This window comes from Camelus bactrianus, chromosome 32 (genome assembly GCF_048773025.1).
Source record: "Camelus bactrianus isolate YW-2024 breed Bactrian camel chromosome 32, ASM4877302v1, whole genome shotgun sequence".
NCBI classification, from domain to species: Eukaryota; Metazoa; Chordata; class Mammalia; order Artiodactyla; family Camelidae; genus Camelus; species Camelus bactrianus.
The window spans coordinates 9,824,483-9,839,461 of NC_133570.1; the positions used below are offsets into that span (position 1 = coordinate 9,824,483).

Here is a 14,979-nt window from a genome sequence, read left to right on the forward strand (position 1 = left end):
TTAGTTTCCCAATCTTAAAGCACAAACCACTCATTTCTTTGAGATGTACAGCACTGAAATGACACAGCCCTTTATAAGCAGCAGGAGAATTTTTTAATGCCCTCTTGTAGAAGGCGGAAGGAAATGTCTGGCCTTTCTCTGGGGTTATTTTCAGTGGCGTGTTTGGAATGGCGCGTAAATTATGCATTCGTTGCCTTAGCAGATTGCTGTGCTAGTGGGGCTTGCTGAGGGAGGCAGAGTGAGTAAGCCAGATGCAGCCCCCTCCCTGAGGGCCCCGGAGGGGAGACGTGCAATCGGGTGATTACAGCACAGCCTAGAGCCAGGAGGCAGGCTCGGGCTGGGGTAGTTTAAGGCACCGTGGGAGCTCGAAGGACCCCAGCCTAGACCTGGGGCCAGAGAGGCTGTCCCCGAAGAAATGAGGCCCTGACTACTGCCCACATTTTACTTCGAGTGTCTTGTAATTTTTCTGCTAAAAACTGAATATTTTTTAACATTTTTTTATTGAGTTATAGTCCATATAACAATTTTACAATGTTATGTCAAATTCCAGTGTACAGCACAATTTTCAGTTATATATGAACATACATATATTCACTGTCACATTTTTTTTTTGCTGTGAGCTACCACAAGATCTTGTATATACTTCCCTGTGCTATACATGAAAACTGAGTATTTCAAATAACAGAACATGGCAACTCTGGTAATTGGATCCCCCCAGGTTTGCTGCTGTTTGTTTAGTGGCTCTCCCAGACTAATTCTGTAAAGCCCGTCTGTGTCCTTCGTTTGTGTAGCCATTGAAGTTTCTCTTTGTTAGGGTAGTGGTCAGCTAAACGACTGGACAGAGACGTCCTCAAGGCACTGAAGTCAGTCTCCCACCCTTTGCTGAGCGGCTGTGTGCGTGTGTTTTGGGGCTCACCTTCAACACCCCAGGTCAGCCACTGCTGAGAGGCTGGAGCTTTCGCATGTTTTTCCTGGGCTTGTGTACAGCCTCACCTGAGTGTGGGGCCCCACGGTTCCCTAGGAGTATTTCAAAACCCCGCATAGGCATCTATCTCATTCCCAGATTTTGAGTGTTTCAGCCAGCCTCCTGCTTTCCCCAACTGGTCTCACTGCCTCAGGCATTTGCCAGGTTAAGGAATTACCGCTGATTGTTTCTGGATAAATGTCTAGACATAGGGCATTTCTCTTGCGCAAGACCTGAATCAGGTCAAATAAAAACCAACCCTGGGGATGGTCTTTTTCCAGGGGGGAGCCAGATAGGTCACATAGGGCCAGTTTTCCGGGGATGAGGCTCTCTGGAGAGCCCAGTCCTGATGGGCTCCCCCCAGTGGCTGCTGGTTCTCACAGCTACTGTGTGTGTGAGGCTGCTGCTTTCAAAACTACTGCAGATCTGGGCAGAGGAGGGTGGGAACAGGTCAGGCTGAAATACCACAAAGCTTGTTGTTTTGAAATTCAGCTGTTTTTCTTGCATAAGCACTCTTTGAATTGTTGCAAGACTTTGGTCAATTGCCTGAGTTCTGAAAAGCTGATTTTGACAATGTTGCCAGAGTTCTTGTTGCTTTTATGGAGGAGCAGGTTTTCTGGGGGCCTTACTCTGCCATTCTGGAAGTGCTCGTTTCCTTCTTTTTAATACAGGTCGATAATGCACTGTGCATACTCTTCTGTATCTTTTGTATCTTGGCAATTGCTCCGCGTCAGTATTCGAAGTGTTTCATTTTTTTTTAAGCCTGCGTAGCATTCCTGCACGTTAATTTATTTAACTGCTCCTTTATCAGTGGATGTTTGGGTTGTTTCCAGCCTGCTGCTGTAGTAAATGACTCTGTACGTGTCATTTTGCACGCTTAGGCATCTATCTGGAGGGTGGATTCCTAGAAGAGGAGTCGCTGGGCGGCACCCAATGAGTTTTCCTCCCTGGAGGCTGTACCCTTTTGTAATCCCGCCAGCAGTATGTGGAAGTGGGACTGGCGTTTCTTGCCACACAGGGCTACGAGCCAGCCCCAGTTCGATGTGTAGGTTTGAGATGTGTAATTAGAAGATCTTGGTCCACAAAGGAGACGAGCTTTTTTAACCTAGGGGAGTATTTAATTCTGTGGACTGGTTTGAAAACCTGACATGTCCGCCCTATAAAGAACGATGTGGGTCTCCGACCGTGTGCCAGACAGTGCAGGGAGACACAGATGAAGACGACACTGTTTTTATTCTCAAGGGACTCACAGGTTGGTGGAGAAACCACCTCTAATGTTACAAAATGCTTACACCTTAGGATATTAAATTGATGGCTCTCTTTTATAATACTATGTCCTAATGAATAGTCTTTTTTTTTTTGGCTGAAATCTAAGTGTTAGTCTGAAATGTTCTGTCAGTGTGATTTTAATCCCAGGAACTTATTGGAAAACTAGAAGTGCCCAATAACCAGCTGCACCTCTTCGGCTTGCCCTTTTGCCTCAGGAGTGACTGCTCAGTCCTCCCCTGAAAATGGAGGCCTACTTAAAGAACAGCTAGACAAGTGATGCCAAGAGCAAACCAAAGTACTGCCATTCGGGTTTTTTCCTCCATTGCCTCACAAATGAGATGGCACCTTCCTTTTGAGATGAGATGGTGTCTCTGTAAGCACTTACTTATTCTGTGGTTGAAAAATGGTTCCAGGTCCTGTGAACAAGGGGCAGAAATACTGCTGATTCCCCAGACGGGCATGGAAACAACATTTAGCCTTCAGCCATCTCTCAGCTTGTGAAATAGCCTTTCTGCTGCTGACTGTGTGGGGCAGGTCCAGAACAGAGAAGGCCAGCTTGGTCAAATGTGATTTCACTGCAGGCCGCATTGCCCTGGTCTGTTTAGTGGAGCAGGGAGTGTAACTCTGCAAGAAACATAAAATTGACGTGGGAGATCAGTGGTTGGTAATGGATATGGAGATGGAAGACTGCCCCGCTGGGCCCTTCTTCCCATGAATCTAAGCCGCCATCTTTCTGCTGCTGGGCAGTGAGCACCCCTCTCACTTGCTTTATGAAGGGCCCCTCTGGACACATTTTTATAATTTCTCTTCCACAACAAATAGACTTAATGAATTCTCCTACTTGAAATTTATCTTTTTGTTTTCCATATCATCACAAAGCCACATGACTAGAGGTAAATATAACTCAGATTTCAACATCTTGAAATCAAAGTTTATCTCAAATTTCACTGCTGCACACACAACACAGGAAAGTTCTGGCTTTCTGAGCAGTTGTTGGACTTCCCACATTTGGAGCTGCGTGGGGCAGCAAGAGAATGACAGGAAGCTAATCACAAGGGACCGACCCCTGAAACACTTCTGCTCTGCTCACCAGTCTGTTTTACTGTAGAGAAGGAACTGGCAAACTGTGGAAAGGTCCAGATAGGAAATATTTTCAGGTTTGCTGACCATATGATCTCTGTCTCAACGGCTCAACTTTGTTGTGGGATTGCACAAGCAGTCGCAGTGCATAACCAGATGGGCGTGGCCGTGTCCCTGTGGCACTGGATTTGGCCCTGAGGCTTGCCCTCGAGTTTCCTTTGCCCCACTGGGTCAGCGTCTTTGCTTAGTTGCTTTCCATTTATGGGCACAGACAAAAGAGGTTCTGTACAGATAGACCAATAATTGAAGGGAAAAGTAACAAGTTTGGTCCCTTCCAAAGGGAAGGATTTAAATATCAAGGATTACAAGAGGCCTTGTGGAAAACCAATAACCTTCTCAGATACCTTTTAAGAAATAACTTTGTGATTTTACTGCAAAAAATCCAATGTTGATGGTAAAGGATGTCATCACACAGATTAGCATACAACTTTGCTGCGAAAATTAGAACACAACCAACCAGTTTGTGATTCATCCTTGGTTCAGTCTTAGAATAAGCATGTAATTGCAATTGTAATTTAGATTTTTAAAATATCTAGGATAAAATTATTTTCCTGATTTCTACTTTTATTTTTCCAAGATAAAGCCCCAATCAATCAAAACGTCTTTAAGTAATTTTAAGTAATATTGTCTGTGAAATGTTCCCATTTTAAGTAGGTTATCTTTTTCCAGCGCTAATTATGCTCAGGTAGCAAGTGTCCAGGTCCTCTTCCTACTCCTCTGGTGTGGGAAGGAAATGACTCTAAGGCGCGGTGTTTCTGTTCTGTCTGTATTTCTGGATCCTGCTTTTTCAGAGAGGTGAAATCTTCACTTGAAATCTCCAGGGCTGGGTGGAGGGCTGGACCGGTCATACAAAAAGGCCCCAGTGTTTTTTACTGGTTAATAACCACCAACCTTCAGGGCAGGAACATTTTCTCTGCCCTGCTCAGTATCCTGATTGTATCGGGCCTGACTGCTACACCTCTCATGCCGGGAAGCCACCTGGAGTGAGAGGTGACCAGACACAGGGCAGCTGACAGTGCTGAGTACAGGCTTTCTCAAAACTGCTCCCTCGCACTGAGGGCCTTTTAGCAGCTTAACACGCACCTGCCCCGTGAAGCCTTGCTTCTGTGCCCTCTATGCTCTGGAAAACACTACTTGGTCAGTGGGATACAGTGTGGGGGTAGGACGTCAGACCCACCTGTACTGCACTCCCAGCCTCTATGTTTCCATCTTCCTGTCTGCGCAGGCAGGGTGGTGCTTCTCCCTGGCTTGTGGAGCTGTGAGGGTGATTTAATGAGTTAGGGTCCTTGAAGAGTTTAGCACAGGGCCCGACAGGCTGCAGGTGCTCAGTACGCAGCCTGCGTCCTGACCGGGGAGCCTGATGTCCTTTCGCTGCCCTCTCGGCCTCCTGTCCCTGTCCTGTCAAGGTAAAACAGACGCAGCGCTTGAACCCCAGGTGAGATCTTTATCTCAGCAGCAGTGAGACTGGGGCTCGGGGGGGGGGCTAGTGAAGAAGGAAGACGCCCCTTCGGGGTGGTGACTCCTCAGCTCCCCCACCCTCTCCTCTTGCCAGCAGCCCCAACAAGCGAGGCCCGCCCACCTACAACGAGCACATCACGAAGCGCGTGGCCTCCAGCCCGGCGCCTCCCGAAGGCCCCAGCCACCCGCGAGAGCCAAGCACACCCCACCGCTACCGCGAGGGGCGGACGGAGCTGCGCAGGGACAAGTCCCCCGGCCGCCCCCTGGAGCGGGAGAAGTCCCCGGGCCGGATGCTCAGCACGCGGAGGGAGCGCTCCCCCGGGAGGCTGTTTGAGGACAGCAGCAGGGGCCGGCTGCCGGTGGGGGCCGTGCGGACCCCCCTGTCCCAGGTCAACAAGGTGAGCACCGTCCGGGCCGCGGTGGGCTGCAGGCGGCTCTGCTACCGGGCAGTAAAGATGTACTTCAAAAGAGGCTGCCTCCGTAAGCAGACAGCTAGTGTGTGTACCACCAAGTGTAAACATAACAGCTACCCAAGGGGCTATTGTTCCCGTCCCCGCAGGCAACCAGTGTTCTGTTTTGAGAGACGGTCCGTGCACACCAGCACGTACAGACGTGTATCCGCCCTTCTTCAACCCAGACGGCCACGTGCTATTCAAAGCATTCTGTCTCCCTGTTTTCAGACAATTACACCAGTACGGCAGGGGTTTCTCTGGCGGGCCACACAGAAGCTGGTGACAGTGGTTGCCTTCCAGAACCCTGAACCTTTTGCAATGTTTAAATCATGTGCATTTATTACCTGTGTAATTTTTAGGTTAGCCACTGAGGAGATGGCAGATGTGCTGAAGGCTCAGGGATTTGCCTGTGGGCTTGGTGCCACCTCGGCCAGCCGGCCAGTTCCAGGGGACCCCTCTGGACAGCAGAGCCACCTTCCTGTCACCAGGGGCTGGTTTTCTGGATTGCACCCTCTACGTGCCATCTGTAGTTCCCTGCTGGCACCCCTGCCACTAAAGAGAGGAGAAAAAGCCGTTTTAAATGTTTTTTCCTTACTGATTTACCCATGAAATGGCTTGTGTGTGTGCATAATAGAAGTACTTACACAGCCTTGGGGACTTGTCAATGAGTTTTGCAAACTCTGAGGGTTCGCTGTGCGAGCCGGTGCCGCCCCGCAGAGCATTCACCGGAAACTGCTGCAGGGGACAGCAGGGGCTGCAGCCTTCCTGTTTGTGTAGCGAGCACAGTGAGTTCTGGCCTCTGATGGCTAAACCTGCTCCTCATTTTGCTCCTAGGTCTGGGACCAGTCTTCGGTATAAATCTCAGCCAGAAAAACCAACTCATCTTAATCTGCAGGAAAACACCAAACACACTATGGAACTCTGCTGAAGGGGACCCAGCACCCACCTGCTCGGCCAGCCCACGGGGCAGCTGGACCCAGACCCACCTTGGCAGCGACAGCTGGCCTCCAGGAGGGCGGGGGCCGAGGCTCTGAGGGGCTGCTGGCACCTCCCTGCAGCCATCCTCTGTGCACTTTGTTACTCTTTCAAAGCATTCATAAACTTTTGTACCTAGCTCCAGCCTGTACCAGTTCATCAAAGGAAACCAACCGGGGGCTAACTACACTGTGGTTAGAATCCTACTTAACAGCTACTTTAAGATCCTAGGGTTGGTTTTTTGTTTTTCTGTTTTTCTTTCTTTTTTTAAGATGACAGAATTCTTAATAGATTTGAATAGCACTGTATTTCCTGTTGTAGTCATTTCTAGCGAGATCACACCATCAGGTCTTTGCTGCTAAAATGTGTCGTAGAAGAGCCCCCACTGGTTGGCTGACCTCCCGCACTCACGTCGGCTCATCCTTGCTCCAGTTCATCCTCACAGATGGCCCTGTTTTACCCAGGGTGACACCTTAGCCAAATGTTTACCGTTCTCATTGCCTTTTAGGGCCTTGAAGACTTCCCCTCCCACCAGCTGAGAATGTATGGAGGTGATCGGGCCTTGGCTCAGAGGCGGTGACTTGGGGCCAAGGGACCTCGAGGAGCTTTCCCTCCCCGCCCCTCAGTGTCATCCCCCAGCCTGCTGTCCCCGCTTTCCACGTAGCTTTCGCCAGGAAAGCATGCACTAGACTTGCTCTGAGCCCAGCTCCGGTGGGTCTCTGGGTCCAGGAGGTGACCAGGGGGCACCGGGCTCCTGCTGTGAGGGCGCGCTGCTCTCCACCCCGTCCCCAGGGAGGGAGAGGCCCACCCGGGAGCTCTGCATGGCGGCTTGCTGCATGTGCTGCCCCCCGACCTGGCTGCCCGCCTTGGGTTGCTCTGCCAACACGCTAGCCCCATCCCCTAGCTCCCGCCGAACTGAGACCCTCTGACGACTTGCCAACTCATTGGCCACCACAAGCTGCAGTCTGTAGCACTGAACACACACACAAAACCAAACGCTCAAGCCTTACGACCAGAGAAGGATTTCAGCAAACCACCACCTCACACTTCCACGCTTCCCTGCCGACTGTGTTCACACACAATCCAGCAAGGTTCTACCCCACAAAAACTGTGACTTCCCAAACGAGCCTCTCCCTAGGGATAGCCTAAGACCAGGAAATTGGAGAAGGAAGCCACAGCCCGACTCTCACCTCTGCCGGGGTCCGGCCGCCCTCCGCAGGTGCAGCGCGGCCCACCCTGTCAGCACGAGGTTCCTGGCGAGTGGTAAAGAGCCAATTAGAGGCTTTGCAGTTGGCAAGCTAACTAGCGGCCTTACTTCTGCCTTTAATCTCCCACAAGGCCTCTCTTGCTCCTTTGGGATTCTCCACGCCTCGAACAACCCAGGCCCATCCTAGGTAGGCGGAAAGGTAGACCTCTTCCTACCACAGCAGGTGAACGTGACCACGTTTCAACTCACGTGTCCACAGTTCAGCTCCCTCTTCCAGACTGCAACCTGGCCCGAGTCCCGGCTCCCTCCTGCTCGTCTCTTAACCTAAGTGCTTTCTCGTGTGAAATGCCCACGACTCTCCCTCCATGTTGCGCCTTGGCCAACGTCATGCTGTCGTTTTACGCGTTGCTTCGTCTTTGGCGGTCACACTGCAGCCCCTCCTTCCCCGGGGCAGATCCGACTGAATGTTTGCTGAAGTTTTGTGTCTCTTGGTCCACGAGTATTTGGAAAGGTCACTGAACACTGGTCTTTCAGTCTTGGCATTTCATTTAGGATCTCCATGAGAAATGGGCTCCTCAACCCTTACGGTGTATATCGTGTGTCTCATTTGTGAAACGCTTCCTGCTATAGAACTAGCTCAAAGACTGTACATATTTACAAGAGACTTTATATTCGTAAAAAAAAAAGGAAATTGAATTGGTTTCTACTTTTTTATTGTAAAAGGTGCATTTTTCAACACTTACTTTTGGTTTCAATGGTGGTAGCTGTGGACAGCCATCTTCACTGGAGGGTGGGGAGCTCCGTCTGACCACCAAGATGCCAGCAGGAAACATCGTAACACGAAATTGTAGTCAAAAGCTTATTAGCATAATCAAGATTCTAGGTCTTCAGAAGTACAGGCTTTTTCTTCATTATCTTTTTTATTCAGAACGAGGAAAAGAACACAAGGAACAATTCAAGATCCACCTTGAGAGGAATGAACTTTGTTGTTGAACAAATAGTAAAATAAAGCAATGATCTCAAATGTTTGTTGCTTGAGTCCAGTGACCTCTTCTTTTTAAGTTCACAAAAAAACCAAAGTATCGCTACTGTCAGCAGCATGGGACTGAACTTCTTTTCGGGGAGGCTCTTTCTGGGGTGGGGGTGGAGAGCCACACAGTAGTTACAGCATGCTGTTCTCCTGGAATCAAAGACAGCAGTGAAATTCTCTTCCAAAAGTGCAACGTTGTAAAGTTGGATCATTACTTCCAATGAGCAGTGAACTGGGTATTAAGGTTACAGCATAAGACTGCAGACCTGGAAAACTCCTTAAGCAGTCAGGCCGTTTTGAAAGGATTACTGGAGAGTGAATTACCCAGCTGCCCTATAATTCAGCTAATCAAAAAAAAAAACCAAAAACAGGTCACCTTTAAATTCCTCTCGTCCATTATGATAAGGCCATGGGTATTTAATGATGTCGATTTCTGTGGAGGCAGGCGTTCAGAGCAAAGTAATTTAAAATGTAAATACTTCTCTTTTTAACAAGATGAACTTTTACAGTTTGCAAGGTAAATTGTTCTAAGATGTTTTAGTTTGTTGGTATAAACTTTGCTTGAGCCAGATAAACACCAGTTTGGACAAATGGTGATTTTTCTCATGGTTCCTGTTGCTTTTGGTCTTCAATTTTTATTTTCCAATCTGACCACGGTCAGTCTGACTTGCAGGGTCGTGGCTGACATGGCCCGTGACAGGAATCATAGCTGCCATTCTGTCCTGTTCCCCCCTTCATTTTACTGTTGGGGATAAAAATCTGCCAACTTTAAGAATGAAAATAGCTTGGAAGATGAACAAGTAAAATGTTGGAAACTTCCCTTCCTTATAAAATTAGAAGGCCATTAAACATCAAACGGCCATCTGAGTTCTTGTCCTGAGGATTCCCAGCAGCCACGTGGTACTTAAAAACCATAAGTAAACATGGTTTGCTTCCCAAAGGAATGTGCCAGAAAGGTTCTCTGGACCCTATGGAAGGATCTTAGAAAAACCACCAACATGGTACTCCACCACACCAAAAACTGGGGCCCAAACTTCCATGCTGCTATTGCTGTTTCTTAAGCACAAAATTAGACGTCTTATTTTCTGCTCTTACAACTCAACTTTCACGAGACTAAAGAGGCTGATTACAAAGCAAATTTCATACCCATGAAACTTTAGGATCTGGAGACTCAGGCCAAAAGGAGATGATTTGCTAACAGGCCTGACCAGCCAGTCTGTCCTCAGGACTGGGCCTCCTGAATGTGACTTGCTTTAGAAAACATTCATGCAGATTTAAGTCCAAAGCGATAACGCGAGGCCCACAGGGGTGAGACCAGCTAAGCTTTTGTCTCATAATACAAGTTACACTGGCCTGTTCTAGTGGTTCTAAACTACGGGGTGACTTTCCTCCTTTCCCTCAAGGACACTTGACAATGTCTAGGGACATTTTGGGTTGTCACAATTGGGATACTACTGGCACCCAGTGGGTAGAGGCCAGAGATACTGCTAAATGCGCACAGGGCAGCCCCCACCCCCAACTTCCACGAAGAGTGATCAGGCCCCAATGCCAACAGTGCTGAGGCTGGGACGGCTTGGCCTGTGCTAGGCACGTGTGTGTCTTGGCAGTTTAAGTACTGCTTATGACATCTAAAGCATCAAGACTGTGACTCTAGGCACTTTTTTTTTAAAGTGGAGATACTGGGGACTGAACGCGGACCTCGTGCATAAGCATGCGCTCTACCACCGAGCTATATGCCTCCCCCCAGGCACAGAGTTTACATGAGAAAACGTTTCATCACTTGCCTCATTAAATGTTGAAGGTTTGTCTTCTGATGCTGGGAGGGCGCAGCAATGGAAATCTGGAACCGCACTGATGGCTCGGCTTTCTCAAATCTGCCAATCATTAATGGAACTGCTGTTTGCCCTGGAGGGGTTGTTAAAGGTAGAGGGAAGAACTTGGGAAACGACTTTATTGCTAAACACAACTCACACTGTCCTTTGTAGAGAACCACAAAAAAAGGAAAATCAAGTTGACCCAGGGTACACACAACCGCAGCTGTCTCTCGCTCTCACTGGCTGTTCAGTTTTCCAGGTGAGTGGGTGAATTTACTCCAGGTGGGAAGAGGAGGCAGCTGTAAGGGCTGGCGTCCTCGCGCTGGCACAGGCCCGTCAGTTGTCTTCAGGACCAGAAATGATGAGGTAATTGTGAGCGCTGAGCCCAGCGGCCAGTCCAGGGACGGGGCGCTGGTTCTCCAAGGGTCTGACTCACAGCAGCGACGACCTTAGGAGGGCCCTTGTGGGTGTTTCTGCAGTTAGCTGGCATGACTTGTGTGTTCACAGCCTGCTGTTTTCTCCTGAAGGCAATTCTAACTGGCCTTCCAGAGAAGGCTCTAGCTTCTTTCCTCCACTAACCTGCCGATCAAGTGAGGTGCTAAGAGCTGGGTGGAGGGTGCAGGGTCCGCAGACATGGGTCTTCATCAATTCACTCCAACCATCTGTATACATGGTGGAGGGTCAGGTATCAGGAGAACTGCATTCATGCTCAGAAATGAGGTCGTGCTCATCTAGAAGTAACTGAGTTAAATAAAATGAAATTTTGCTTTTCCCTAAAATGCTTTAGTCTCTGACCTTGGTCATACATGGTATCACTTAGATGTCCTGGGTCAATCTTGGCCCTTGGCATCTTGGAGGTTTCCTAACTGAGCTTGAGGGGCTGGCACCGCTTCCTTTTCTGGCCCCTTGACCTCCTGTCTGTGGCCACATCCCTCTCATGCTGTGAAGGCTTTGAGGCTCCAGCTGGGAAATGAACAGAGCCCTAGGGTTCATCCAGTGCTAGACCAACCCCTTCCATTCTTCAGGGGAGGAAATCAGGCTGAGATCACGTGATTTGTCCAAGGTCACACAGCTAGTCAGCAACCAACCGATCTCAATCAATATCCCTAATCTCAGTCCAGCGTCCATACTCTGGGAGAGGGGATGGTGCAGGAGTGACCAACTCCACCATGAAGTCAGGCTCCGCTCTGGTCTTGTAGCGACGACTTACACCCTTAAGCGGAAGCGGAGGCAAAGAAAAGACCTTGCCCGGGTCCTTGGATCTTTGGTTTCAATACGGTGATACATGATTCTATTTACCCTGCAATACCATTTTAAATGTTAGTATTTGAAGACCTTACTTTTGGCTCCGTTTATATTCATTTGTACATACATTTCTGGAGGGGAAAATCTATCTTCATTCAAAAGCAATTTGAGTTAAGCTTTAACCACGTAACCAGTCTTCACCCATAATAGAGAACGCAGTACCTGGGTCACGGGACACCGCAGTTCTGCATGTGGCTCTGCCTCTGATTTGGACAAAGCAGGCTCTCCTGTTCCACGTTCATGAAATAACCTCCGTTACCTATAACTTCTTGGGTATGAAGTTCCTCACCTGGGTCTGTGAACAGTCTTCTGGACCACAAGGGACTTCCTTTTGTGGTGCTTTTTAAAAAAAAGGAAGTCTCTTAGACACACAAACAGCTGTGGAGAATGCCGACACCCACACCTTCGTGTCTTGTGGTTTTGCCTGCATTCCCCAACCATAGCTGTCTACGCCCAACTTGGGAGTCCCCCTTCTCCTGGGCTGTGGAAGACTCTCACTGGGTTGATTGGCTCCAAATTAGTTCTTATGCTGGATTTTCAGCTTGGCTTTTTGTGAACTTTGTGGGTAGAACCAATCTGCAGGCTAGATTTTCCAACATGACGTTTCCCTCTGCAGCCTGGGGCTGATGGCTACCTCTAAGCCCTGACTCAGACCCTACTCTGTCGTAGAGAAAAGGCAGTGCTGTTCTGGGCCAACTCAGGCCGGGAGCCTCCTGTCCAGTGTTGGTGTCAAACCCTGGCCCTGGAGGCCCACTGCTGGGTCCTGGCCCTGTTAGAGCAGGCAGATAGCTAGACGTGAACAGAGAAAGGGGGACACAGACCAAATGGCAGGAATTGGGCAGAAAGGAGGGGCACAGGCCAAATGCAGGAAACCATACATCATGTAAACACCAGGCGTCCCTGGGCAGAGAAAGAAAAGCAGGAACCTTTGGGCTGATAACTGGTCACACCTTTTGGGGTGATGAGTGGCCTGGAGACCAACAAAGAAAGGTGAGAAAAGGCAGGAATTTCCAGTGTCCAGATGTAACCTTTTGCTTATTATGCCCTCATTTCAATAAAATTAGCCTTGCAGATCAGAAGTACCCATCATGCATGGACACCACGACACTTCCAATCCAGACTAAATAAGGACAAAAATCCCTCCTCCCTTCGGGAAGGCAGAGCTGGGGTGAAAATCAGGGAATACGACGACCCCAAGGCCTTCCACCCATTCATTTTTACATCCCATGTAACTAACTTGCCAGAGAAACACAGGCAGCCACTCACCTGAGCCTGCCTGCTCTCCCCTTGCGTGTACCATCCATCCTTCAATAAATTCTCACTTTACTTTTTTTAACCACTACATCTTGTCTCTGAATTCTTTCTGGGACAGGACAAGAACCTAGACATGGTTAAATCCACTGGCAACAGCCCCACCACTGTCCCCCCAGTTTCCACCATGGGGCTAGGAGCTTTGCTCACAACTCGCCGACACAGGAACAAGTCTCTCCAGTTCTAGTGCTTGAACACGCCCCTTTTATACTTTCAAGCTTAGCTGTGTATTTTCAGTTCTATTTCAAAAATAGTTTATCCACAAAAATAAACTCAAAATGGTTTCAAGACCTCAATGTAAGACCGAAAACTATTCAACGCCTAGAAGAGAACACAGGTGAAACACTCTGACATAAATCACAGCAGCATTTTCTTACATCAGTCTCTCAAGGCAAAAGAAAAAAAACAAACAAATGAGACCTAATTAAACTTTATAGCTTTTGCACAGCAAAATAAACCATCAACAAAACGAAAAGAAAACCTAAGGAATCCAAGAAAACATTTAGAAATGATGTGACCAACGAGGGGTTAATATCCAAAATACACAAACAGCTCATACAACTCAGTATCAGAAAGCAATCCAATCAAAAATGGGCAGAAGACTGAATAGACACTTTTTCAAACACCTACAGATGGCTAACAGACAGATGAAAAGACATTCATCACTGCTAATTATCAGAGAAATGCACATCAAAACCACAGTGAAGTATCCCTCACACTGGTCAGAACAGCTATCACCAAAAACTCAACACACAGCAAATGCTGGAGAAGATGTGGAAAGGGGACCATCGTACACTGTTGGTGGGAATGTGAACTGGCGTAACCACTACAGCAAACAGTGTGGAGGTTCCTCAACACAGTCGAGTTTCTGAAGAAAGAACTACCGTATGATCCAGCAATTCCACTCCTTGCTATATATACAGAAAAACAAAAACAGTAAATTGAAAAGACACATGCACCCCAATGTTCACAGCAGCGCTGACAACAGTAAAGACATGGAAGCAATGCAAGTGCCCATCAACAAACAACTGGCTTAAGATGTGGTATACACATATACATTGGCGTATTACTCAGTCATAAAGGCTGAAATACCGCATAATGTGCATGGACCTAGAGAACATCATGCCTAGTGAATTAAGTCAAAGAAATACAGATACGATGTGTCACTTATATGTGGAATCTAAAAAATAAGACAAATGGGTGAATATAAGAAACAGAAACAGACTTACAGAGAACAAACTTATGGTTACCAAAGAGAATGAGAAAAGGGGAGGGAAGATATACAGAGTATGGAATTAACAGCAGATACAAACTATTATATATAAAATAGATAAGCAACAAGAATTTATAGCACAGAAAATCATACCTATTATCTTGCAATAACCTATAATGGAGCATAATCTATAAAAATACTGGATCACTATGCCATACACCTGAAACTAACATAATACTGGAAATCAAATATACTTCATTAAAAAAAAAACCAAACAGGAAAAAAAATTTATCCAATTATTTATCCAAATCATGCAAAGATTTTTGCATTATTTTCTTAGACTACTTAATAATCCCTCCAGTCTCTAAATCTAGGGTTCTCACACCACTTGGCTTTTCAGAGTGAAACAGCGGACTCCCCAGCTAGGAATGCTGTCTAAGCTCTCTCTACTTCAAGTGGACCAGATGAACTTGGATGTTCGCTTTTCTCCTGGATTTATTTACATGTTTCTGGTATGCCTGGGAAGAAAAGGAACACTAACCTTCAATCTCTTTGGTAGAGGGACAGAGGCCCTTTTAGCTGGTGAGAACAGCTGACTCCAGAACATCCTGGCGTCTTCCAAGCAGGAGCCATGATCCCAGGTTCCCCATGGTGCCCGTCAATGAGCTACAAGCAGCAAAACCTCTGATCTGGGGGCGCCACCAGCCTGCCCAAGACAGGGACCTTCACTGCTGCCTCTCCTCAGCTCCCCCTTGTGACTGAGTAGTTCAAGTGGGCTCACTGTCACAGCCTCTTTATAGCCTTCTAGACTGGGTGCAGAAAAGTAGGTCAGGGAGTAATG

General features: G+C 47.8%; 1 protein-coding gene and 1 long non-coding RNA gene across 12 annotated transcripts in view; one reads left to right on the forward strand and one right to left on the reverse strand.

Moving 5' to 3' along the window:
* The window catches only part of CIT (citron rho-interacting serine/threonine kinase), a 149,991-nt gene extending 141,498 nt beyond the window's left edge, over positions 1-8,493 (forward strand). For 7 of the 10 annotated variants that reach the window (XM_074356328.1, XM_074356330.1, XM_074356331.1 and 4 more), the window contains 2 exons: positions 4,926-5,229; positions 6,118-8,493. In XM_074356328.1, the coding sequence (XP_074212429.1) occupies positions 4,926-5,229; positions 6,118-6,141 (328 nt within the window). In that variant the 3' untranslated portion in view covers positions 6,142-8,493. The remainder of the gene's footprint in view (positions 1-4,925; positions 5,230-6,117) is intronic. The other 3 variants (XM_074356329.1, XM_074356334.1, XM_074356338.1) reach the window with 1 other exon arrangement.
* LOC141575800 (uncharacterized) lies at positions 482-14,673 on the reverse strand. Of its 2 annotated transcripts, none has more exons than XR_012503654.1 (5): positions 10,280-14,673; positions 5,928-6,172; positions 5,628-5,835; positions 4,551-4,771; positions 482-2,857 (listed from the first exon to the last, which is right to left on the reverse strand). It is a non-coding gene; the product is annotated as an uncharacterized LOC141575800 (long non-coding RNA). The 2 variants fall into 2 exon arrangements; XR_012503655.1 differs by lacking the exon at positions 10,280-14,673 and adding an exon at positions 8,209-8,348.
* Between the last annotated feature and the right edge of the window lie 306 nt (positions 14,674-14,979).